The following is a 27645-nucleotide window of genomic DNA, read 5'->3' on the forward strand; positions in this document are numbered from 1 at the left end:
CTTGGTTGCTCTACCATTGGACTTTTGGCGTATTGTACTCCATTGTAAAGCATGGTCACAACCTTTAGTTTGACGAATAAAAGAAGGGAGATTGAAGTAAAATAATAAAAATAAAGTTATAACGAAATACATATTCTAGGATAAAAATTAAGTTGATGAACCGCCGCGCCGAAAGTATCGCTTTGATTCTATCGTTCAGTTCATCGTATCGAACATATCGACCTTAGTATCGATATGTTGTTGACATGTGGTGGAGTGAGGTTTCTGAGGCCATGTGTGGAGAGAATTTTCAATGTAGTGTTCTCCAAATTAGCTGTATCGCGAATCTGATCCTATATATCTAGGTTGAAATACAGGGGACTATATTTTGGGAATCCAATTTCTGGATAAACCGTGTGCAGGAAATCTTGCTGTAATGGATGACTCGAATTCCCGCCGTGTTCTCAGCAGATTCAAATCTGAGGGTGGAGAAGTAGTGGAAAATCTGATCGACTTACCACTTGATATAACTGTTGACAAGTTACAGCTTATATGTAATGCCCTTTTACAACAGGTTTGTTTCAATTACACCTATGTAACCTCTGGTGGTTTGTAACTCCAATCCCGGTGATAATTTTCTGTACCCTATTTGTTTTAGGAAGAGGACACGCCTTTTGCCTTTTTCGTGAATGATAAAGAGATAACAAGTACTCTTGGGAACGCTGTTGATGTTAATAATTTGAACACTGAACATGTTTTGGATATCGTATATCAGCGACAAGCTGTTTTTCGGGTTAGACCGGTCACTAGATGTACGAGGTGAGTATCGGATTCGTTTTGAATGCTCTTTAATCGTTTTTATCTGCAGTATTGGACCTTTTCCGAGTAAATTTTCCTCTATATTTGTGAGGATTGAAGAGATTTAACGTTTCAAGTTTTACCAGCCATACGAGTTCATCTTTATATCTGCCTCAGTAGACCAATGGAATTGATTTCACGTTTGATTTGTGACATTAGAAAATTTTCACCAAATGAATGTTGCAGAGGGCTGATACTTTGTGGAAGTCCATAGTAGGATGTGAAGTAAATGTACCTTGCACTTTTCCATATCCCACATAGCACAAAATATCTTCTAGATGTCTACGAAATATCTATAATATCTTCAGCTAATGTCTAGAAAATATCTTGCAATATCTTCTAGATATTTTGTAGATATCTGATTGTCCGCTTTTCTGATATCTACAAGATATCTTTGAGAAGATATTTTCTAGAAATTCATATTCAAATTCGATCCATTGGTAAAAATCAGGATAAATGACTAAAATATAGTATTTTTCAGTATAACTAGAGTTTATTTTCAACTGAAAGCCGACTGCTCGAGCAGGTGGTGATGGTAGGGTGTCTCTTGGGGATTCTTCCTGAATATTGGAACCTCCCTGGCTTTCGCTTCTTTCTAACAGGGGCTTCCTCCTCCAATTCCAAATTTGAAGTTACCAAAGCAGCTTACAATATCCTTTTAGATTTCTCAAAGGAGTCAGCAACATTATCAATGAATTTTGATTCAGTGTCTTGCAATATAGGCCTTAAAGAATTTTTAATGCAAGTTTTTGCCTACGTATTTAACTCTTTTGAGATGGGGGAGTTTTCGTCTTAGCATGACTGCTGTACTGATTCCCAAGAGACTCTTCTTTCTCGTGGTACGGAGCATATTTGGAGGACATTCGTTAAGAAGGGTATCGTGGAACCTTTTTCGACCCTCCACGCTGGGATCTTTTAATTGGGGCTCTCATGTATCCATATTCCCTTCATTTTTTATTGCTATTTTACTTTGATTGTTTCCTTTGTATACCTCTTCCAGATATTCTTTCCATCTTTCCCCTTTTTCTTTGTTTTCATTAATCAGTTAGCTATTTTTTTCTAACTTAAGAGTATTAAGTATTATACTTCTTTCCTTGAAGTGGTTTCACACTAACCTATTGGTGGCTTCTACTTTTCCATGTACCAGATTGTTTTGTACGTCTTCACAAATATTCTTCGTCCACGTTTCTCTAGCCTTCCTTGCTTTACGGCAAATCTCATTTCTTATTCTCTTGTAATTATTGTGTGCCTCCTATGTTATCACATTCTTGTACATCTGTTTAATGTTGTACTTTTGAATGTTTTTCTGTGTACGTATGTTGTTTAATATGTGTAAATACCTGAGCGTCAATATAAGAAATGAATAAGAAGCTTTATCAATGAAATATATATTGAGCTCTCAATGTATGGATGATGATGCTGAATTAATCTTTTCAGCTCTATTCCTGGACATGCAGAAGCTGTCACTACAATCAATTTTAGTCCAAATGGCCAGTTCCTTGCTAGTGGATCAGGGGATACCAGTGTGAGATTCTGGGATATAAAGACTCAGACGCCACATTTTGTTTGCAAAGGTAATGATTACATTTATTAAAGTTACTTTGGAGTAAGTAAAACTAGAAATATTTACTGGGTAGGTGACCTTTTTTGTTGGCTCTGATTCTGGTCAGGCTCCTGGCACCATCTCTTGGTTCCAGCCCTTAATCAAGCATTTGTAAAAATTTGAAAATCTATGAAATAAAATTTATGCTGGAGTTCCTAAAAATCAGAGGAGACAGGTTACTGAATCTATTCAAAGGAACGACCGAAGAAATTATAGACTGACGTATCAAAGTATATCTTATCTTCATCATTCGTATCATGTACATATTCATTGTAACAGGGTTTGCCTCATCCATTTCAGCTCTCAAGCAACTCATTTCATATCTACTTACGGGGAAAATTATGGCCATTTTGATCTTTATCTTCTGTGAATCCTAAGTAGTTTTCAAGTGAAATTATGTTCATGTGATATGTATTATCTCATTAAACTTTTTGCAGGTCACAAACACTGGGTGCTTGTGCTTTCATGGTCACCAAACAGTTCTACCTTGGCATCTGGTTGCAAGAGTGGCCAGATACTTTTGTGGGATCCTTTATCAGGGAAGCAAAAAGGAAAGCAGCTGTCAGGGCATAAACAGTGGATTACCTCACTTTGTTGGGAGCCTTTTCACAGGTGATTTGAAGTATTTATTTGCAGTAACATGTTTTTAAAAACATGCCACTATTTTGAATGCAATATTGATGAAGTCGTTGTGAAGAAGTGAATAGGACTTTCGATACAATTACATACGTTTCTCTTCACATGGGATATTCATTTAGATGGTGGTGATCTTTTGCAAAGTCTAGGGTTTTATTCTTGTTTTTGTCTATCATTATCCATTTGAGAAATTCAAGTTTCCAGCCTTTGAAACAATAATATGTGAAAATTTTGGTTCCATTATCATACTACCAAGAGCTGTGTATCAAAACATTGTGGGTGGGCCGTGTCAAACCTGGTTGCATCCTGTGTGTTAGAATTTTTTTTGTAGACCTAAATAGACATCTTTTTAAATTATTAATTTGATAAATTTCTTTGTTTATTGATTTCAGTGTCAGTAAATTAACAAAATCTAGACTAAAATTTTTACTGAAACAGGTACAGGTTGAATAAATATTTTGAATAAGTTCAACAGATTCAGGCTTCAACTGGTGGAAGTTAGATGTATTTAAATAAATAAAAGATCGCAGCACTTTTCCACAAGAATTTTTAATGCATACAACACGTTTCGGCTCACTCAGCCATCATCTGGTTGTACCAGATGAACCATCATCTGTCTGGCTGTGAGCCGAAACGCGTTATACGCATTAAAAATTCTTCTTGAAAAGTGCTACGATCTTTTATTTATTTAAATAAATATTTTGAATTGTTCACACTTAAAGAAATTCACAGCATTACTTTATTTTCATTCCATTAATTAGGAGCCAGAGTTACAGTAAAAGCCCTGTATAGCAAACCTCTGTACTTATAGTGGAAAGCACCTGGATAGCAATTGATAAGAATAAGGAAAGCATAGCAAGGAAAGATGAGGAGAGTTTTTGATTGAGAAAGAGTGGGAATGGAGGAGGTAGGCAGAGTGGGAGTGCAGACAGAAGGCACGGAAGGAAGGTTGGGACGTGAAGTCAAGGTCCTGCCTATGGTCCTGCCCAAGGTCCTAGGGAATATCTTCTAATAGCAAGGACACTTATGCCAATAACCGTTGCCAGATCACAATAAGTTAAATAAGGAACTAGGAAATTTCATACAAAATTTAAGGAATCTGCCCCCATTCTTGTCAAATCATCCATAAATATTTAGATAATTTTATAAATATATTTATTCAATGCTGTAAATTGGGCCCTGATCATTTCTTTGAATGGATTAAATTCATTGCATGCATGAACCAGATGATCAGGGTTTGATTTTTTAAAATTGAAATATCTTTCCTATAATTTATGTGCATGTGCCATTATAAACAGATATTTTAAATGAAATATTAGATAAAGTTTATTGGTCAGAGAGTGGCACTCCTTGTATTAAAATCGAAGCACTGGTCTCAGGCCCTTCCGCTATTTAATGGAGGAAAACCTTCTGTCACAAATCTCACAATAATGGAAGTGCAAATGTGAGCTCTGTTAAGGAAAACAACCTCTCTATTGTGAAATTTTTAGTGAAGAATTTATTTTACCTTCTTATATGCAATTTCACTCCCAATGTCCTCATTATCATGAGAATTTCTCTTTATGGCTACTTGTAAATTTGGAGGAAGGTGTAAAATTTTAGCTCTCCATCTATTCTGCTAGTGGTCAGGAATTTGTTTCCATCAGTTAGTCATGCTAGGGGCTTAATAACTGTTCTGGGCACACCTTATTCGTTACCACAGTCAGAACTTCTTGTCCCTCAAAGGAAACATACCAATTGGAGTCTACTGCAGGTGCTACATTTGTGACTCATGCTTACCATCTTCATAAACGATATGAGCATCCTGCGACAACGCAAACCGCGAAACGCGTACGTATTCCGAACTCCCTACAAAAGAAGTTGCCATTTTCCAAGTCCCGTGGAATTTTTAATAATGAGGCTTTATGGGTAGGGTTGTGCAGCTGCATAAAAGGAAATGGGGAGGTTGATTAATTGAGAAAGTAATATCATTAAGAAAAGAGACAATGAGACAAATCAAACATGATACTTATCCATCATTGTAAACTGTGTGTAAAGTTGTATTTTTTTGAAACTTTGTGCCTTCATTGTTACTGTCTTCAAGTATTTGCTTTTCAGTATTGACACCTTTAATCACCTGAAAGTTTTGGTATCTGTACTAACCTTAAATTACAGTGGAAAATTTCACTTTAAGTTTTTGTATGTCTCCTAATATTTTTAAATAGATTTTTTATTATTTATATTCTTATAAGAAGTTAAGAAAATCCTGTCTACTTGATTTGACTGTCTAATACCGGCATTGTAAAATTTTCAGGAACCCTGATTGCCGCAAGCTGGCTAGCTCCTCAAAGGATGGAGATGTGAGGATATGGGATACAGTTATTGGCACTTGCTTGCTGGTGTTGTCTGGTCATGTCCAGGGAGCCACTTGCGTTAGATGGGGAGGAACAGGTCTTCTGTATTCAGCATCTCAAGATCGTACCATTAAAGTCTGGAGATCTAGTGACGTAAGGATGGTCATGATCAATATTTGTTAGATATTTTAAAATTGCGTTATGCAGTAGAAGCTCTGTTATACGATGACCTCACTTATATGTACACCGATTTTTTTTTTGGTCCGGTGAATAACCCCATATGAACCCATGTATTTCCAACCTCAGTTAAAAAACTTTTCCCTTGTACGAAGACCTCAGTTACGAAATGTATTTTTCCAGTCCAATGAGATAAAATACCTCACTTTTACTTGTCAAAGAACTGCTCTATGACAGCGGTACGCGCGCCAATTTTAGTCACAGGAGCGGGAGTAGAATGTGCTCATTACATAGATATGTCAATAAAGAAAAATAAGTTTTATTAATGAGCGATGCTGTTTATTAGATATTAATAATAACTATTGCAGATTATTGTCAATCCAGAATTATGAATTACGGAATATCTATCTCAAACAGAAGATTTTCTTGAAGTTTTCCAAGGTTATGTCCATCGCCCCAGCGAAATAATGCCCAAATGAGCCGTTAAAAAAAAAGGAAGTTTGAATATCATTTATTTTATCTAGGATGTCATTAAAAATTATGAATTAAACTTTTACCTTGGAGATAATATCACCTATTAGGGATCCTATTAATTGAACTGAACGGAAAAGTTGATCCTGACCAGGGCCTTGTTAATGCATAATTAATTGTGTTGTCTAGGGGGTGATATCATCCCTATTACATTCAGAAAACTCCTGATTTTACAAAGAATGATAATATGAAGTTTTGATAATGCTAAACAAAACTTTCAGTCCCAACCAGATCATATGATAAATGTACAGGGCATTTGAAAATAGGAAGTAGGGATGGTCGAATCGGATACTTCGGATCCAAAGTCGCAGAAGTCATTGGATCTGGATCTGAAATTTTAAATTATAGCTCCAGTTAATGCAACACCCTGCAATGCAATAAGGGTGGAAAGAGTTCCGATTCTCTCTTCGAATGCGCCGTCGCATGTGATTCTTGTCCTACTCATGAACCGTTTTGTTTGAAAGCTCTTGCAGAGGTTACGTAGCAGAATTTCAGCCGTGGAAATAAAAAAGGAAAAGTATGACTGGCACACAGTGTGACTCTTCCCAAGAGATTGAATAATGATCGGGGGAATCTCAGCATTGTAGGATAATAACCACGTCAAAAGTAACTACCATATACGTCTGAATATAGTCCCCCCTTTTTTTCCAAAAATGTCTGTGGTAAAATTAAAGGGGGGGGGACTATATTCAAACGCATTTTTTTAACTTTTCCCGAAACTGAAGCCTCAAAATTAGGGGAGGGGGACTATATACGGAGAAATACGGTATGTCACAGATTTCAGAAAACCACCCTCGGCCGTCCATCAGCCTGTGCCTCTGTTGTATTTGTTTTTAGTTTCCGAAATCACACAGACTGTAAATCATTGTCTTTTAAGGAAAATATCAACTTACACGAGAACAATTGAAGCGTGTCTCACCAACTGGCCTTTTTTGGCCTACCTGCTTCAATTCTACGTTTCTAGACGACAAATGTTAGGTTAGTGACTTTCTGGGCCCGAAGATGTCTCGATAGCTTCGACAATTAGTTGACATGCATGAGATTTAAAAAAGAATTACGTGACGCATACCTGATGATATTTCTGTTTATTTTTCAGCTCTAATTGATTGCCTCTAAGTTTTCTATTTACAGTTAGACTATACTATAATATGCAACATTGCCCAAACAGCACAATTTTCAAAGAAACAAGGGCAGCATTAACCCCTCAAACAAGTAGAGACTGATTGGAAATGCCAACTGCATTTATCACGTAGCGCGACCGGCTTTGCTTTGAAGGGAACGACGTCTCTGAAGAAATATCTGACTTGTTCGTCCTTGACTCCCTCACTTGTAGCCTTGTTGCTTAAAATACAGAGGGAGTGCACTCCTTCCCCTCCACCTCTCCTTTAGGCGCTTCTGCTGCCCACCCCTTCCTAATGCTGAGCGGTCGAACAACTTGTCGCACGTGACGTTAATGCTATTTTAAATACTGTTAATTGTGTTGCTGATTGCGCAGTCACATTTTAATTTATTGATAAAAATGTCTTTCATTGTGTAGAAACATTTTGAGATAAGGAGAACCAATATATGCCATGTGCATGCACTGTGGCGTGAAATTATCGCAAGGAAGTGCTAAATCCACCTCACCATACTGAAGTATTTTCGGGTGAAACACAAGTCGGTATGCGATGAGAAAGTGACAAAATTGGAGGGAAATGTGCGTGAGGAAAATTTAAATTCAGTCTATGGCAGTGGGGTAGCCAGGAATTTTGTTAGGGGGAGTCCAAAACCAGGGGTTAAATTTTAAACAACAAGGTACAAAGTAGAGGGTTTCAAACTAATTTTTACACCCTTAATAATCGAAAAAAAACTTCATTTTTCATAGAAATCTCTTGTAAATTCATGATTTTTCAATATTTTGTTTCCTTTCATGAAGGAAAGTAATTGTGTTTTTATATTTTGGGTCCGGACCCCCCGGACCTCCCCCTCTCGCTAAGTCACTGGTCAGTGATTTATCTGAAGATTTTGCCTATTTTCATTTCCAAACCCAAGGTAACAGTTTAGGTCCTGAGCATTTAAAGATGTTTTAAAAAAACAACTTGAAAGCCTGTAAAAATGATTTGTAATTTATAAAAATATCAAAATGTGAATGAAAATCTAATTTACTCCGTCCCAGCAATGTCTTATTCCAGTTTTTAGGTGCAAGCAATCAATTCACGGAAAGTTCATCGATTCATTGGAATTTATGTTTTCATTCCAGGGGGTGCTTTGCCGCACTCTCGAGGGTCACGCTCACTGGGTCAACTCCCTCACCCTTAACACAGATTATGTACTGAGAACTGGACCATTTGAGCCAGCACTGGCTAGCCGAGGAGTGGGTTCTGCTTCTGAGCGCAGTATGTATGAGAGCATGGCTTATGAAAAAAATTATTTTAAGGGAGTCATTCTCATCTTCAACTTGACTGACTTGAGTCTGTCTGTCTGGATTGTCTTGAGCCTGTCTGTCTGGATTGTCTTGAGTATGTCTGGATTGAGTGGTCAGAATGCCTGAAGGTATTCATGCTCTTCATGTAGCTGACCTTTACTGTTTTTTTTCAATCGTTTAGTTTGAATAGCATTTTCACAAAAATAAATTTTTAAATTTGTAAAGGTGAGACCTTGATAATGACACTCAGTTGCTGAAGCCTTGGTTGGTTTTACTGTGGGGAAAGTTTTTTTTTCACACATTTCTCAAATGATTACTTTATTATTTAAAATCTTGCCCTAAAAAGTATTCATTCTAGTTCACCAAGTATTACTTGAGAGTGTTTAAATATAGTACAGTAATCCATGCAATGTTAAAAATTTTCTGTGATTACTTTCTAAAAGAGTTTATTGTTACCTCTATTCTTAATAATTATATGATACATTTAATTGCATGAATCATGAATGGAGCACACATCTGCATTTTAATTGTGGCTATCAGTTTTCTCCAGAATAAAATTTGCAATTTTGTGTACTATTTAGGGCCAGTTTCACCAACGAGGATAATTGAATTAACTCGGATAATATTCTCAAAAACCGAGATATTACAACAATCGTGTTTCACCAGATGCATTAACTCGGTTTTGGGCTGTTATCTCGGTTTATACTTTTACTGACGATATTCCGCAGTTCAAAGCTTATTATCCGAGTTAATCTGAGGGCAGATGGCATGGCGCGCATGCAGCTTCATCAGCTCTCGGAAAATACGAATGACAGCGATGAAGAATATCGACATTCTATTCGGAGACCACGTTCATTATGGATAAATGAGCGTGCAGATTATTTTAATATATATGGTGAAGTACATTTATTAACTCATCCCAAAATGGCATATGAAACTGCAAAGGCAGTTCTCGCTCTCATTGAAGAAGACGAATTTTACTAACAAGGGGAAGTGGAGGTTTCCAATGCCGTATATTTTATAGCATTCGGAATGGCGAACACATCTATAAACTGGTGGTGATTCTAATGAATGGGCCTTTGTCTGGCTGTAATTAATTAATTTTCATGCGGTACTTTTAACAAGCCTTATTCAATAATGATTTATAATGCTAAAATAGCGCAATATCTCATATCTCGGGTAGTTGGTGTAGTGGTACCGTCGTCGACTCTCACCCAGGGGACCAGGGTTCGATCCTTCACCATGGCAACTTTTGCGTAGATTTTTTTTTCGTCTTCGTTTTGATCATACGGCGACAAGTATATGGATAATTTTAATTGTAGCAAGCATAGACATGAGGAAAATTTTTTATCATCATAATGGGGTACGTGATCTCCCCTTGTCAAAGAAATTTCACGTTTCTTTCTCTTAAACTTGAGCTTTCCCATGCCTATGCTCCCCTTGAGCCAATATTTCCGACAACTCTTGCCAAAATATGTTCGTATTCATAAATGTCATAAGCCTTTCTTTGAATTTTCTTACATATATGTACAAAAACCTTTTATCTCTGTCCTCTTCCTGAATTAATACCTATGTAACAGCATCGTTATCTTCGAAATCGCAATTTTACCAATGTGAGACGTAATTAATTATTGTAGCATAAAATAACCAAGAACTGTGTTTGTTTGAATGTGGGAGTCTCGGTAAATTAAAAATTTTCATTTTTAAATAACGATGCATTAAACAAAGGTGTTTACAAGTTTTTTTACCGCAATATTCTCGCATTCCTTGCTCTTGCTAAACGCGGTTCCCCTATTTGTTTTTTATTTATTTTTTACTACCCGTGCGTGGTATTTCGTAAGGCAAATTAATAAATCCTTACACGAAAACTTAATATTTGAGCTTTTCGAACTCTCATTGTCTATATTAATACTGTTGCTGTTCATTTTATCACTCTGTACTTGATTGTACACTTACCGGCTTATTAAAGCTGATTCCATATATGTCATACGGTTGCTTACCGTCATTTGTTTTTCCCACGTCAGAGTTATGAAAAACGTACAAGCCAAATCATTTATTCTGATTATCTCGGTTTTTGAAAACTAGGATAAAACATCGTTGGTGAAACACGGCCCTCACATTTCTGAGATAATGATTTTAACCGAGTTTTTGAAAACTGAGATAATAGAGAATATTATCCGTGTTGGTGAAACTGGGCCTTAGGTATGAATGACTCCTCGAGTCTTTGTAAATGGAGTTTCCATGGTAAGAGAATAAGACTCAGTTTTCATTAATGATTCTGACTAAGGTCCTGAGCTCTGAAGTTTTTTTTTTGCTTTTAAAGGTCTAATTTTTCCCCAAATCAGGAAATATCTCGTCTGAATGTTTGCTTAAAATGGTAAATTGAGATTATATATGACTGCTTTCAAAGTAGTTGATGTTAATTTCCCAAAAAATAACACCAATATGATAAAAAATTATTTAAAATTTTGTCTATCTCAGGCAGTACATTTTGAAGAGGGTCTTAGTTTTTCTTGATCTTGTCCAAGTAAATTGGTAATAACTTGGGCAGATTTTCTCCTCAGAGGCCACATTTTAGAGCCATTGCAGGTCCCACCTTAGTGTATCTGAAGATCATAGCTGCTCTACCTATCAAATTATTGTTGCTAAGGTGATGCAGTGCAGCAAAGCGACGCATAAAACACTATTTGCCACAGATTATCGAGTAAAACCTACCGATCATATGATACAATATTTGCGTGACTCAATGAGAGTATTGTGTGGAGTAAGCAGTTCATATCTAGCTGAATCATGGTTTTATTTTTCTTAAGGGGAAGACATGTTGAAGAAAGCTACTGATCGCTATCTTGCGGTGTGTCCCAATGAAGGTGATGAAAGAATCGTGTCCGGCTCAGATGACTTCACGCTTTTCATGTGGCAGCCTGAAAAAGAGAAGAAACCTCTTGGTGAGTGCTTGCCATAGTTGTAGATTATGACTTATCCTTAGGAAAATGAATGGAAAAGTTAAAGAATAAAAGAAATCTCCTTGGATCTTTTCATGTTTTTGTTTGACCTTAAGTGGTGTGTCATACTGCCTTCAGTTCTTCCTTGAGCCCTCGCTCTTCTCAGTTTAAATTCCATGGATTGATCAATTATTTGGTGGATTTGGAGCTTGAATAATTATGCAAGGTAATATATAGACTGCAGGATGTGGTAGTAATAATAATAATAATAATAATAATAATAATTTATTTTGTCTAGAGACCTTACAGCAAAAGATATAAGACACGTCATAAAAGGAAAAAAATGCATATATATATATATAATAGATTATAAATAATTGTATGTTCACAGGATATTAATGCTTAATAGGAGGAATGAAATAGGTATTCGTTAACAGAATAATAATTCTTCTCGTGAAGAAAAGATTTTAACTTCCTTTTGAATGACTCCATCGACTGAATTGATTTCAAATGCGCAGGAAGTTTATTATAAATTCTGAGGCCCAGCTCACGTGGGCCCAGCTTTGATCTGTTAGTCCTAATGGAATGATAATGAAGGTTATTACAATTCCTAGTTTCATATTTGTGAACATCACAATTGAGCATAAACAAATCAAGATTATAACGTACAAAAATTAAAATTGATAATAAATATACACACGGGAGTGGAAGAATGTTAAGTGCTTTAAAAATAGGCTTGGAGGGAGCATCAAAAGGTTTTTTTTGCAATGATTCTAATTGCACGTTTTTGTAATGTGAACACCTTGGAGGCATGAGGGGACGAGCCCCAAAAAATTATATTGTATGACATTCGAGAATAAAAGATACCGTAATACAATGTAAGAAGAATATTTAAATCAACAGAGTTCCTAAGGTGTCTTAATAGATAGCAGATTGAACTTAGTTTGTTGGCTAAGAAGTCAATGTTCATCTCATAGGACATATTACTACATAAGTATGCACCAAGGAATTTTGTGTGGGACACATTCTCAATAGACTTTTTATCCAATCTAATTAGGATGCTCTCGAGAACATTGCTATTACCACAAAATTGAACAGTGTGTGTCTTTTGTGTGTTTAAAATCAATTTGTTAGCTGTACACCAGCTTAAAATACTATCATTTGCATTTTTAGAGCTCATAATAATGTCATTTTGAGTTGGAGAAGAAAGTAAAATATTCGTATCATCAGCATATAATATGACTTTAGAAGCTGGAATATTACTGAGGGAATGAGCTAAATCATCTATGTAGATTAAAAATAAGATTGGGCCTAAGATTGAACCCTGAGGAACTCCTACGGTGGTAGAAGTACTTTTGGAGGAGTATATACTGCCATTTACAGACAGTGAGACAGCCTGTGTCCGATTGCTGAGGTATGACTGAAGCCATTTATTGGCAATGCCTCTCACTCCAAAATAATTAAGTTTACAAAGTAGCCGAGAGTGATCCACAAAATCGAATGCCTTGGAGAAATCATAAAAGATTCCTACAGTTTTTTGATTGTTGTCAAGTGATGACAAAATAAAGTCGGTGGCATGGAATAGAGCAGATGTAGTAGAGCGATTTTTACGGAAGCCGTGTTGATTTGAGGAGATTAAGGCATATTTATCCAGAAAAGACATTAATTGGTTGTAGAATACTTTTTCAAATACTTTAGATAAGACATTTTGTTTAGCAATTGGCCTATAGTTATCCAAATTATTGGGGCAGCCTTTATTTTTATATAAAGGGTTAATAATGGAATGCTTGAGAGAAGATGGGAAAATCCCTTGAGTAAGGGATTCATTAATCAGAAATAGAAGAGGTTCCTTTATGCATCTATAAGAGAGATATAATATTCTCCCTGGGATGTGATCAGGGCCCGAAAAGTTTTTGTTAGCTAGGGTTGAAATTATAGCTTGTAAATCCGATTCCGTACAAGGATGAATAAAAATTGAAAAAGCACTAGACTCTGGACTATGGAGCAAGTTTGCAGAAGAGGTAAGAGAGGTGGGTAACGGTGGTGTAATTGTAAAAAGGTTACTGAATTCATTTGCTAAATTTGTGATATCAATGTGTGCATTATCACTGGATTGAGCTATTCTAGGGAGAATGTGCTGATGCAACTTTCCCGTTGACTCTCGAATAAGTGAGTGAGACTCTCTAGTGAGTGGCATTACAGTAGAACCTCCCATTAACTGCTTATCAAAGTTACAACATTTAATGAACTAGTCTCCCAATCCCGATTGTTCATATAGGGTAAGCTGTGTAAAATAACCTCATAGCCAATTTCCAAAACTACCTTTTTATTGTTTTATGAAGTGCCTATTCAAAAGCCTTGGAGTTTAAACACTACTTTTTACGAAATATTTGTTCGTCTATTGTCAACGTCAATGAAGGGAGCTGCCTCATTAGTTTTTTCTGCCTAATTAAGGGTGGTGGTGTCTGATTAAATTTAATATTTTGTTGAAGTAAAAACTAGTGAATGAAATTAAAAAATGACGATAAATTATTATTTTCAGCTAGGTTAACTGGGCATCAACAGCTCGTGAATGATGTAAGGTTTTCACCTGACACTCGACTTCTAGCATCAGCATCATTTGATAAGTCAATTAAGCTTTGGGATGGAAAGAGTGGCAAGTAAGTTCAGTCCTTTTGTATTATTCTATTCAACCCAAGAACCATTGAGAGATTCTTGGGAGGTCTGGAGCATTTTTTTAAGCTCTTTCCCCCCCCCCCCCCACCACTCTACACTTTTAAGAATATGTATTATGTTATGCTGTCCTTATAATCTAAAATTAGGGACCTGGAATTGACTGTGGCAAGTGGCTGTATGTTTGGTGCAAACATAACTAGGGATGTGTTGTTAACCAAGATTTTAACTTAACCCCAGTCAATTCTTAATCCCAGTTAATTCAGTTTATTTAATCGTATTGTGATGGTGGAGTTCTCTCCTTAGCATGACTGCTGGACTGAGCTCCAAGAGACTCTTCAGTCCCCTTTGTACGGAGCATTTTTGCAGAACATATGTTAAGATGGGTCTCGCAAATAATCAAACACACTTAGCTCCAGCTACAGGAACTCTCCACCTCACGTAGTTGGTTTTATATAACTAACTTCCTGGAAATTCTAAAATTATAGGGCATGGGGCAAATGGATAAGTTTCGTGATGTACAGGTAAGCGGACATTTTAGATCCCGTGATGTGCACATCAACCTTCATAACAATGTTTTTTCTGTACTGTTCAAACCATTACTTAGATTTGTAATTTCTAAACATCAAAAATTTTGTAGTATTGTTTCTGTTACCACAATATTAAAACCCCTTAGATCGAGACCATGACTTCACATAATAATGGAAAATTCACAATAAAATGGTTCATAAACAAGGGTACTGCATATATTTCTTTCAACTACCCATTTTCGCTTTAAATAATAATCGATAATGAAGCTTTATTGCATAAAAAATCGAAAAGGAAGAATTTTCATACTTCATGGTTTAGAGACAGATATTTTCAGCATTTGTTTTGCCTGCATAGTAAAATCTCCAACAGGAATTTTTGGATTTCGTCTCCTGGGTCAAGAAAAGTCTTGCTGAATATTTCCGATGGTAGTAGAAAATGGTTAATCAAGGTCAATATTTAAGTGATGGAATGTGATTATATTTTATTTCAAAATTCCTGCCTTCTGTGTACTCAGAGCTTCCTGTCGTTACACATCAGTTGCTTAGTGGCCATAGGTCTGAAGACAATTAACTAAGTTGCTTGGCAATAATATGTAGTGAAAGCAGTCGACAAAGTCAATGGCAATGTGCTCAAAATTGCATTTTTATTCTTGTTCTCGTTTTATTTTTCAATTTTAAAAAATTGCTTTATGTGTTTATCCAATGTTTTGATATCAAGTCTCCCTTAGTGCTACCACTCGTCAAATGTTTTTCATCAATGCAGTTAAAAAAAGGAACCCTGATTTTTTTTTCATTTTGCTTAAAGAGCATATTTCTTGTTCATTTTTAACTGGTTTTGTATTAATTATTGAATTAAGATTATTTTTATTATTAATAATTATAATTTCTCACAGTGAAAATATCAATATAGTGTGTGCATTACCATATGTAGAGGAAACAAATTAAGTAACCGCAATTTAACTCAAACTGCTGTTTTTTAAAACTTAACCATAGCTGTAGCTGAAACGAAAAATACCTAACTGCACACTTTTAAAAATCTTATCTGATTCTGTTATTTACCGCAATCCTTTTCAAATTCTATGAGGAGCCAACCTTGTGGGTAAGAAAGGTACATGTAATGCAGCTATGCTTTTTGTATTTTATTTTTCTTAGAACTTTTGCCCTTCTTCTTCACGAGGAGCCTTTATGGGAAAACTGGTCTCTCTCAAATCAATGAATTCTTTGAAGTCTTTATTTATACGCACAGAATGGTTTCAGGGGTAATCATCTGAATTTTTTTCCATGATGAAAATTAATGAAACTTGTTGATTTAACTTTTTGAATTTTAATTGGTGCTCCTGATGAGTTTTATTTAAAATTCTTAAGGTGGAATGGCACCAGGTGTTTTCATTAAATTTATAAAATAAAGTGAGCAATTTTTTTATTTCCATATTTATTCTTAGTAATTTTTCTACCATGCTTATGCCATTGAGCACTATATGGCTATCAAATCTGACTTAATTGCTGTGAGAATGACCAAGTCTTATAATTGCAGTGAGCTTTACTTTTCTCAATTACCTATATTAATTGTAGGCCTTATTGAATTTTTTCTTGGGAATTTCCTGGAGTATTTAGTGGTAGTGCCAATATTTTTGCATGTTTTGGAGGAATTTAGATTTTTTTGGTGTGGCAGAGGTAGCAAATTATTACTTTGAATTTCATTTTCCTGTCATATATGTATGCTGTGGATCAGTGTGTAGGATTTTCATGAGCTTTAGTTTTATGTTTTCACATCTACTTCCATTTTTTATCTTCTAGATTCATCTGCACTTTACGTGGCCATGTTCAAGCGGTGTATATGATTTCTTGGGCTGCTGATTCTCGACTTCTTGTCAGCGGAAGTGCTGATTCTACCTTGAAAGGTATGTTTTCACTGAGTAGCTCATTCTACTATTCTATTTTATTTTTATAATTAAGTAAAACCACCATGTATTGAATCCACATACTTTGCATCCCATGCACCATTCAAGCAGAAAGAAACTCTTGAGACAGATAAAAATTCAGTATTTTCAAGGTTCAGGGTTTGGGGATGTGTGATGTATTCAAGAAACTGTATTAAGTTCGAGTGGTAGTTACTGGCTTAAAACCATTTGCTTATTGTAAATAATGTCAGCCATTGAATTGAAAAATTTTCTATTTGATATTGAATCAGAAAATCCCAACACTGATGTCACAGGCCCTGTTTGCATGGATTATGTTATTTTTGGTATATAGATATAGATAGATATTTACTCAAGCTATGATGAAAAGATAATCATTCATATCACTGCCCTCGCGATGAATTGAAGTAGCCAGTTTCTTTTTATCATTAGACTTTCTTCTTGTTAACCCCTAATGCATGAATGAAAACCAAAACAATCATTGAATTGAAGCACTCAGTGAAACTCAATTAGCCAACTACAAGTAATAGAGTAAGATGTGTAAGATCTACATTATTAATGCTTAGCCTGAGCATTGCCCTAGTATCGAAAGCTTGCGTATGCCATGCTGCAGACTCCAAACCTGGTCCTCGATGTGACTGTCACCTCATTGTAGTATTTGAATCTAGGCTGTGATGCTCACAAAATCATTTCATCATTTGGATATTAATTTTCTTTCCTACTTCTATTTTCTCAAAGAAAAATTCTTTGTCCTCAATCACTATCGAGACTAACTGATTTTGTTACCAGAATGCCTTCTCAAGCGCAAGAAAAAGGTCAAAATGTACAGGTGATTCAGTCACCAAATATTTATAGTCCTCTCTAGCGTTAACTAAGTGTTAACTGCCGAGTTTGCTAGGGGTAGACCAGTCACTGACGATCAGAAAACAGTCTAGTCAACATCAGTCTCTACCTTCTCTGTTCAACCAATCTACGCGGTGATTTGTTTTAGTTTCTGTCTTATGTCCATTCTGCTCCCAGATTTCAGGAGGTGTTTCTGTGCTACATTTTCATGGTTATTATCAAACTTGAATAACAAAAAAAATAGTTGAGCAACATTTGACTGATAACTATGACTGACTCTGAGCAAGGGCAACGTTGCTTAAAAAAATATTCGGCTTTAAGTGCCTGTATCCCAGAATAGTGTATCTGTGGCTGCATGACGAGCGACGTCATGACTGCGCACAACTTTTCTTTGTGAAAGATTATGTTTATTGTTTCAGAGTGTCGCAGATGGCACGGAACCGCTTCCCACTACAACTACCTTTCATTCAACTTCGTACCATTTGACAGTTTGAAATATGGTTTCTGCCATCACACAACAATTTGATGCATTTTACCAATCTCAGATGATCCGTGACCACATCGCTTCAAATCCTGCGGGAGACAGCTACCGATGCATGGCATTTGGAAATGAGCACCAAGTAGTATTTTGTCGAATTTCATTTGCAAAATTATACAAAATATGAATTTTTAAGGCAATCTTATTGTATTAGGATAGCACCAATACAAAATGAAAGCAGTAATTTAAGGTGAATTTGGGAATTGAGGATCTTCATCCTTTATCTTTGGATATAACAAGGACTTTATATAGGGAGTGATTTTCCAGGTACTATGAGCATTTGTTATACCATGCTGACATTGTGTCTAGCATCTGTACTAGAGTTATGATAGACACGGGTCACAGCATTTATTACAGCATCCACTGTTTTAAAATGGGACAGGTTTTGCTGAAATGTATAAGTATGGTATGGATGAGTTAATGGCTTCCTTAATTTTCTTCCTATGGTTTTGTTAGAGTGCTTACCTATATGAGGAGAATTGTGTACCTATTCTTAATTGCATTCTTTTTTCACAATGCTAGGCTAGTGTGCCTCATATAATGTTAGAATTTCTGATTGGAATTGGTTCAAAATTATGATCAAATGTGAAATATGGTATTTGTTCTTTCATGTTTCTGTTCGTGCTCAGTTTGGAATGTAAAGAAGCAGAAACTGGAGTTAGATCTACCTGGCCATGCTGATGAAGTGTATGCTGTTGACTGGTCACCTGATGGGCTAGTTGTTGCCAGTGGTGGAAAAGATAAACTGCTCAGACTGTAAGTGTTTTTTAAATAATTTTACAAACAAAATTTGTTCTGTCAATATTATGCAATAATGTAAGAATGGAACGTTGAATGAATCTGTGATGGGGATTCATTCCTTTGGATGTTTTAAAGGACCATTTTATGTTCTTGAATTACCCGTCACAGCTTATACCTAAGCCATGAAGTATTCCTTTTCGATTTTTTATGCTATAAAGCTTCATTATCCATTATTGTTTAAAGCGCAAATGGATAGTTGAAGAAAAGATATACAGTACTCTTGTTTATGAACCATTTTATTGTGAATTTTTCATTATTAAGTCAAGGCAAGGTCTCAACCGAAGGGGTATAATATTGTGGTAACAGAAACAGTACTATAAAATTTTTGATGTTTAGAAATTACAAACCTAAGTAATGGTTTGATCAGTACAGTGAGTCCTCGTTTAACGTCACTTACCGTTCCTGAAAAATGTGACGATAAACGAAATGACCTTAATCGAAACATAATATCCCATAAGAAACAATGTAAAAAGTGAATATCGGCTCCTGGACCTCACAATTCCTACGCGAAAAAATTTTAGCGTATCATATCTGGGGCATTTTTTACGATGGGAATGCCAAGCTATGGCATTAATACGAGTTCCTGTCTTCATCGACGACAATAGCAGCACTGACGTAAATCCTTCTCCATTTATGTATCTTCCCGCATTTGCTTTTCCGCATCGCTACGGTGGTCGCCCGGGCGAGCGTCGCCTGGGCATCATCATCGCTGAAACATCGTCGCAGTTACAGGAACCAAAATTATTGTGAACATGGCGAAAAAAGTGACTACAAAAACTCCAAGTTCTACACAGAAAAATTCCTTGAAATCACTTTTTAGGTTCCAGAAAACCATTATGTCAAGTAAAACCTTGTGCACCTACCTTAGAATTCATTTAGCAGAAAATTTGCTAAAACTGTAATCGCAATTAACAATAAACACACCGTTTTACACTTCGTTTAGACTGACTGTATTACCGCCCACAAAACGAACAACCCGCAACGCCCGCCGCGTCACGTTTTTTTCTCGCGCGAAATTTAAAAGCCTTGACGTTATCGCGAAGCGAAGGTGCGATAAACGAATTACGGTCTCAAAACTTTCGTGACGTTATTGCGAAATGACGTTAAACGGGGTGACGTAGAACGAGGACTCACTGTACTGAAAAAACATTGCTGTGAAGGTTGATGTGCACATTATGGGATCTAAAATTTCCTCTTAACTGTAAATCACGAAACTTATCCATATGTCCCATGACCTAGAACTTTAGAATTTCCAGGAAGGTAATTGGTTTTTATAACTATAACTCTCCACCTCGTGTAATTGGTTTTTATAAAACCAATTACAATCCTTACAAAAACCAATTACTTGCCTCATATAATGTGGAGAGTTCCCGATGGATTTGCAATTGTTAAAGGACACTAAATGTATCTGAGGTATGAGAATGGCGAATTAGTCATAGGAAATAAAGATTGGAGTGATCTAACACTTCATCCCATAAATTGACAGCTGGTGTGCGCTAATGAAGTTTACTTTTGGGCAATATGGGGGAGTGACAGGGAACGCTTGCCATCCCCCATTTGCTGGAAGTTTATTTGACCACCTCCGTCGAGGTAACAGTAGACCCTTCCAAAATAATATGTATCTGTGAAAATGTCATCCTCATCACTCGCATTTACTTTTCTGGAGCAGCTAAATGGCATATTCACCCTGTGAATGTGGTTATGAAGAGAATCTGACGCTTACTATGGTTAAATTGGGAATTCAACAAGAAAAATTGCATGCGTTTCAGGGATCTTATCAAGGGGCTAATGGATTTGTATTGGGCCAAAGGCTATTTACCAATGACCTACAATATCTGGCTAGATATGCTTTGAATTATCACAGCTGGTGAGATGAAAGAGTTTCTATTTGAAGCTGTGCTGGAGGTGGGGGTATTCAGGGCATTATTCCTTATGAAAGAAAACCATAGAGGGTGGGGAATGTCTTCAGGCTAGATAAGACCCGTAAACTTGAATTAATTCCTTTATTTGCAATGAAAGCAAATGGCACGATGTTTATGTAAGGGTAAGGATTTATCTCTATATTGCATCCTGCTCTCAGATTGCTATCACCATATTTTTTTCGTCCCTATCTGCATATTATTTTTCCTGGTAAATGGGTCTTTTTTTCATTCAGAGTGAGGTGATCTTCTTCTTAATGGTTTTACTGATTCTATGTCACTTAAACCTTTGCTGTCATTCCCTTAAAAGTGCCTAGGAAAATTTCCTTTCTGCAAACAATTTTCACATGACAGTTTGGTGATTCTGCAAAAGAAGTAGTATCTCTGTCAAAATTCATCTTTTGTTACTCCATAGGGGAAGAAAAGAAATAGTTTCTCTGTCAAAATTTATCTTATGTTACTCCATAGGGGAAGAATATGCTCTTTTACAGTGGGAAGAAATTTTATTGACAAGGGAAACACTGCCCCACTCTTCCTGGGTTACCTGTAGGTTAACCTTGGACTGGATGAGAGAGTTCACCTGCGGGGTAACTGCATCATAAGTAATGCCTTGTCTTTGGTGTAATAAAACTAAGTAAACATTGGGCAGACATTGGGAACCTCTTCTGAGAAGGGGTTTAACAGAGGTAACATGAACAGCCTTCAATGCATTCAAGTCTGAGAGCACTATGATCAACTACCTTCTTAAGATGCCACAGTATGTAATGGTATCAACGAGATAAAATATCCGCTTGAGGGAGAGGAACACATCTTTCTCTGCTAACATTTGAATGAATGAGGCTTGAGAGGAATGAAAATGGGGAGAGTGCTTTAATCCAAAAAGTGTATAGTTTTGACTTTTGGCACCTCAAGAGGGAAAGCGAGGCATGTGGCAAATGCTAAAAGGAGGCATTATTCCATGTAAAGGCCGGTTTACACAGGGCACGTAGTTGCACAATCTGACGTGTGTACTAAGGTGCAGTCGAAATTGTGTCGTATAAAGCGGTGAATTGCTATAACACATGCGAGGGTGCGTGGACGTGAGATGGCAAAATAGCCCCTGTTCTAATTTCGTTCATGCATTCGTGCAATTCCACGCCAAATTAGTGCAGTTCTAACGTGAGCAATTCCGTACCCCATGTAAAGCGGGCTTAATAGTCTATTTTTGGTTGCCTATTCCACTTCCTCGGTGGAATCGAAACTGGCTTAAACTGATCTTAGGGTTTGCAATTCGTGATATGAATCTGATCAATGGTTCAGTCGTTTTTCGAGCTTTAATATATTGCGAAATAGTTTGTTGTTAGCCATGTATGTCGGCCTCCGTGGCGGTGGGGATAAGTACTGGCCTACCACACCGAAGGTCACGGGTTCGAGTCCCATCTGGATAGGTTGCCCCTTCCAGGACATGGGTGTGTGATCGTCTGTGGTTGATTGTTAAAACTCCTGATGTAAAGGCCTCATTGTGCTGTTTTCAGGGGTAATTGAGATTTTTAAAAAATAAATATCAAATTGTCGAAACAATAGGGTGGTTTCCTAATATTTTTTTATTGCCTAAATCGAAAGATTATTACTCCTGGAGTACGTATTTCACACTTTTAGATTTTTAAATGACGATATCTATTTTTAGCGATTAAATTAAAAGTGAAAAATTTCAAGCGCGCGAAAACGCGACGGCTAAGTAGGAATGATGGGAAAAAGTCCGTGTGACGCATTTCTGGCTCCCCCTCCCACTTTGTGAGGTGACCTTGGGGCGAGGCTTGAGCGCTGATGCAATGCAGGCTGCTAGCAGGTAGCTGAGTACCCTGCTAGATGGTAGCGCTTGGCTTAAATAAGGATTATTAATACCTTATCAAACAAGGAAAACTTTCCGACCTTAGCCAGTTTTAATAGGTGATTATTAAGACATGTTTCCCTGAGCTCTGTGCCTCATGCATACATTGGTAACCTCAGACGATGTAAACTCCTATCTACTCGTATGGAAACTAGGTCCCTGTGACGTCACGTGGAGTGGCATCGCATGGGCACCAATCTGGCCTTTTTCAAATGAGGATAAAAATTGACCCTTGCCATTCGTCTAAATCGGTATTTCTAAAACCAAATAATTTGTATATTATGAATACACTAATGATGGGTAACGAATCGCAATCAATGCCTTTCGTTTTCTTTGATGAAGGAAACTACCCTATTGCCTAAATTAGTCATTGCACCAGTATCCAGAGTGCCTACTTATTCTCTTGTGTGAGTGCACTTATCATCTTTGTTAAGGTGTGGACTTCTCAATCGGCGGAATATTTTTAATGTAGTACTGCTAAACTAAGCGATCATTATTATTGCCTTGGCAATGGAGCTGTTATCCTTCAGAATGAAATTGTCCAGTAATGAAAATTTTGACTAAGAATGCTGGATGGATGACATTTGGTCGTGCATTTTTGCAGCAATAGTAATGGAGAGTGTTGGAAAACAAGGGTACAAGTTTTTTCTAAACAGAATTACACACAGAAATTAGTTAAAGATAACAAACAAGGAGACCTAAATATGTATTTAGTAGTGTCAAAAAACGGAAGAAAAAATCTTCTTTACGTCTTCGTTACAAATAACTATTTTATTCGTCTTCTATATCCCAAGGCCGTAACAACAATCACTTTTTATATTGGCAACGTAAATAAATAACAAAACAAACATTCATCATCACCTTGAACGTAAAAATGCAAAACCCTACAAATATTAATTTTCACATTACAACACCTCCCCTCGTTCGAGGATGATGGAAAGGAACACAAAAAACATCATGCATAAACAATACGTTGGCAACGCCTATTCGAATTCCACCCAGGCGCTGCTTATTTTGTTAATAACGTATTCTAACACCTCCCCTCGGGATTGACAAAATAATAATTTGAAATATAAATCTCTAAGCACTCCTTAAGATTTAACATCTTACAAAATTCTTTTGTCTTAGTTCCTGACAGTGGCTTTGTCAACATGTCAGCGACATTATTTTTTGATCTGACTAACTGGAATGAAACCTCCCCTGTTTTTACCATCTCCCTGATACAATGATACTTCTTGATGTATGACATATAATCATATTTAATAATACTTCTTGATATATGATATAATGACACTTCTCCGCATCTGGTCCACTCAGTGCCTCCTCTGCATCCTCCGGAATGTTGCTATCTGGACCTTCTGCAGCAGGGACAGGTCTTGGGATTCCTCTGTCTCTGAGACCTATGTGGTAGACCACCTTCCGCTACTCCTTCATAGGCAGGCTCATTTTCACAGGCGATGATTACCTCCCCTGGCCCCTGGATGGGTGTCACCTCCTCTGGCTCTCCACCTCTCGCCTCGAGCTCCTCCCAAGTCATCGTCTTCTCCTGCTTTCGTTTTTCCATCTCCAGTTGTTTCAAGGCGTAGTCTTTCTGTGATTGCTCTTCCTTCAGGCGTTTATTCAATACAGCCATCAATTCCATTAATCTGAGCTTTTCAGCCTCAGCAGCCTGCATCATGGCTCTTAAAGCATACTCCGAGGACTTGAAATTTCCGGATCTCATTGCGGCAATTACCAGTGAGTTATCATTTGAGCCTTGAGAAACATTCATGCTATGGAGGGCTTCTTGTAACTTTTCTACCATTATATTTTTCTTCTCCAGTGTATCTTCCAAATTATTGACTTTTGCCTGTTCTTTCATCAGCTGCATCGTTAAATTTTTCTTTTCTTTCCTATGTTCTTCTGCCATTGCCTTCATTTCTAATTCTTTCTCCTTAATAGTACTATCTTTGCTCTTCAAACACTCATTTAGGAATAGTATTAGCTGGTCACCATGCTCTTCCTTGGCCATTACTGTGGACAAACGACTTTTGAAGGCATCCATTTCTGCCTGGTCAGCCGCTGATATTGCCTTACTAACTTCTGCTTTCCTTTTCCAATCGCTGGCCTCTTTCTCTGCCTCCTGAAGCGATGTCTCCAGCTTTTCTACTTCAGCCAACCTCTTCTCCCGGTCCATTGGTTCAAGGTGTGTGTGCCTCTTTTCAAAAGAAACTCTGGAAGCCTTCTTCTGCTCGACTACGATTCTTTCCCCTTCATGGTGCAGGTGTCCCAAACGGTTGTGCCATGTTGTTGCTGCAATTTTACATGCTTTCATACCTTCTTGTTCTTCAGCTTTTTTTCTTATTTGTGAAATAGAAGCACTCCCTTCAGTAGTGAGGTAATACAGGAAACCAACGCGATACCCCTGGAACAGAGTAGCTTCTTCGTCGCTAACAGTAGTCTTTCCGTCTCTCCTCACAATGGTCAAGCCCTTCTCTTCTAATTTCCCTTCCGAAATCAAATTGTCTTGGAGGCAAGGAATATATAACACATTAGTTAACTTTATTTTCCATCCACCACATTCATTCGACATCTGGATGGTCACTGATCCTTGACCTTCTATTTTTAGTGATGTACCATCACCCACAGTTACTTCTCCAGAGATGGGTTTGAAATCAACAAACAAATCTTTCCTAGGGCTCATGTGATCCGATGCTGCTGAATCCAGTATCCATATGCCGTTGTTTGCATGGTTTGGATTTCTTTGCATGCAGAGTACTTTATAGCCTCTTGATACTACTGATGCTGATGACTTCTTCTCTTCTTCATCTTGCTTCTGTATGGCAGGACAAAATCTTGCAGTATGCCCCTCCTTTCCACATGTGAAACAAATGTATCTCCTCCCAATAGGTTTCTTTGGAGCATTTTGTGATTTATTTTCACTGCTTACTTTAGGTCTGTTTGGCTTCTTCTTTACCTTGAGAACCTTGTGTTCTTCTGTCTTCGCGTAATCCTCATTTTTCATTCTCTTCTCTTCTAGCAGGAGTTGGGACTTAACATATTTGGATGTTATGTCTCCTTCATTTGTTCTGTAAATACTTCGTATAAACCCAGCATATTTTTCTCGAGGCAGACCCATGAGGTAGAACGCAGCCAGTGCTCTATCCGGGAGATTAATGCCACACTTAGTAATTTTACGGTTGTAATTCTGGATCTTGCTCATGTACTCCATCATGGAAAGGTCTTCCGTTTTTTCGGTATTTACCATTTCCTTTAGGAACATTATCTCCTGGAACACGTCGTAAGTGGTGCACATGTCTCTTAATGCCTCCCACATATCCTTCGCTAGGTCCAGTCCCACGATATCATCCAAAAATGAATCATCTACGTATTGTATGATAATGGCTCTGGCCTGTTGATTTTGTCGCTGACGGCGCCTAACCTCTTGTGGTGGGAGTTGGCTTTCGTCTTCCATTTCTATCTCGTTTCCATCACTGCCGAATGTTATGTATGGATGGAAACCTTTTACCGCTTCCCAACAATCTTTCTTCATTAAAAAAGCTTCAATTCTTACAGCCCATACATCGTAATTATCGCTGTCGAGTATTGGGATACACGTCTTCTTTTCTTCCGCCATTTTTTGATGATTCCGAACTTACAAAGAACAATTATGGGGTTCACTTCTTCTAACCTCAAACGTATTCGCCGTTCACACCATCAAAAGAAAAACTTCGCTTCGCATCAACACTTAGTGCAACTAAGTCTCATAATCTGTCAAAAAACGGAAGAAAAAATCTTCTTTACGTCTTCGTTACAAATAACTATTTTATTCGTCTTCTATATCCCAAGGCCGTAACAACAATCACTTTTTATATTGGCAACGTAAATAAATAACAAAACAAACATTCATCATCACCTTGAACGTAAAAATGCAAAACCCTACAAATATTAATTTTCACATTACAACAAGTAGGGCATTTGATTTTACACTCAATGTCAGAACAGAGACTCATTCGTATCTTACCTGTAGGTTATCCCTTGTGCACTAAGTTTTTACATACATATTTATTCTATCAATTTCTGTACTTAGCTCTGTTTAGCGAAAGAATCACTTGTACCCCTTGGCTTCTAACCTCCTCAATTGTTTTGAGGTTGGTTAGTGGTAATTCCTTATCATAGTTCTTTACTAGTTTTTCGAGGTTTCAATTAATTTATACCAATCATATTTTTATGCGTTACAGGTGGCAGAGGTGAAGGATGAGCAGATATTTTCTCTTCATATTTTGGGATTGGCATTGATTCCATTGGATATCGATGGATCTTTCCTCATGAGCTGGCCTCATCTGACTGCCTCACTGGCTCGCCTAAGTTTCATCATGCTGTTTTGCATGCAGAGGACCTTAAGCTGTGGTGGGAAATTAATCAAATAGCAATTATTTAAAAATGTGAATTATTTTTACTCAATATTTATGCATTGTTTTGTATAACCTGACACACACCATGCGGCAGTGAATATTGAATTTGTTTTTCAAAATATCAGTAGTTTTATTTTTTTGTTTGAATTACTCCTTAAATTCTCTGCTCTACAAGTACCAAGAGCAGTGAAGAACTAATATGTTTGGTAGAAATTCATCTCCATCATTTCTTTCAGTGGGGCAGGTGTGGCTTTTGAAGGGGATGAAATTTTGGGCTCTCTTTATGGTACAGCGTTTACCATACCCTACCCTTCCTCACTGATACTGATCAATCAAATAACAGACATGCAGTTATGTCTTTTGTAATTTTAGGCTATGTATACCGTAACTGCCGATCATCAGTGCTAATGATGGGGAGAGTCTGTGTGAATAATCGGACAACACGCATAATCTAAACTTCCACTTGTATTTCTTATGAAGTTCATTATTTACATTTATGTTTGAAGTTCTTATAAACAGGCCATGTTGTATATTAATCTAAAGCCCTACATATTACCTTTCCTAAAACATAAGTTTCATTTTTCTACCTGAATAGAACTAGAAATATAGTCATTTACCTTTAGAGAGGTCTGCAAATGCTGAAATTTTGACAAATTTCCAGCATTTGTGGACCTGTAACTTTTGTCAAAATCATG

The 27645-nt window shown here is 37.0% G+C and overlaps 1 protein-coding gene across 1 annotated transcript; it reads left to right on the top strand.

The window, feature by feature from the left end:
- The first annotated feature begins 228 nt into the window (after positions 1 to 228).
- Positions 229 to 27069, top strand: LOC124157578 (notchless protein homolog 1). Its single transcript, XM_046532424.1, has 11 exons — positions 229 to 553; positions 638 to 798; positions 2275 to 2411; positions 2878 to 3052; positions 5370 to 5562; positions 8357 to 8492; positions 11332 to 11466; positions 14006 to 14123; positions 16464 to 16567; positions 18596 to 18722; positions 26777 to 27069. The coding sequence occupies exons 1-11, from the start codon at positions 416 to 418 to the stop codon at positions 26787 to 26789; spliced, it is 1437 nt and encodes a 478-aa protein (XP_046388380.1). The 5' UTR covers positions 229 to 415; the 3' UTR covers positions 26790 to 27069.
- Positions 27070 to 27645: the final 576 nt, after the last annotated feature.

Source organism: Ischnura elegans, chromosome 1, assembly GCF_921293095.1.
Source record: "Ischnura elegans chromosome 1, ioIscEleg1.1, whole genome shotgun sequence".
Classification (NCBI taxonomy): Eukaryota; Metazoa; Arthropoda; class Insecta; order Odonata; family Coenagrionidae; genus Ischnura; species Ischnura elegans.

Bases quoted from the DNA above. Each gene is read 5' to 3' on its own strand.
- LOC124157578 (XM_046532424.1), top strand. From the start codon at position 416: ATGGATGACTCGAATTCCCGCCGTGTTCTCAGCAGATTCAAATCTGAG. The intron at 2,412-2,877 runs GTAATGATTACA...AACTTTTTGCAG, and splicing joins GCCACATTTTGTTTGCAAAG to GTCACAAACACTGGGTGCTT. The intron at 14,124-16,463 runs GTAAGTTCAGTC...TTTATCTTCTAG, and splicing joins TGGGATGGAAAGAGTGGCAA to ATTCATCTGCACTTTACGTG.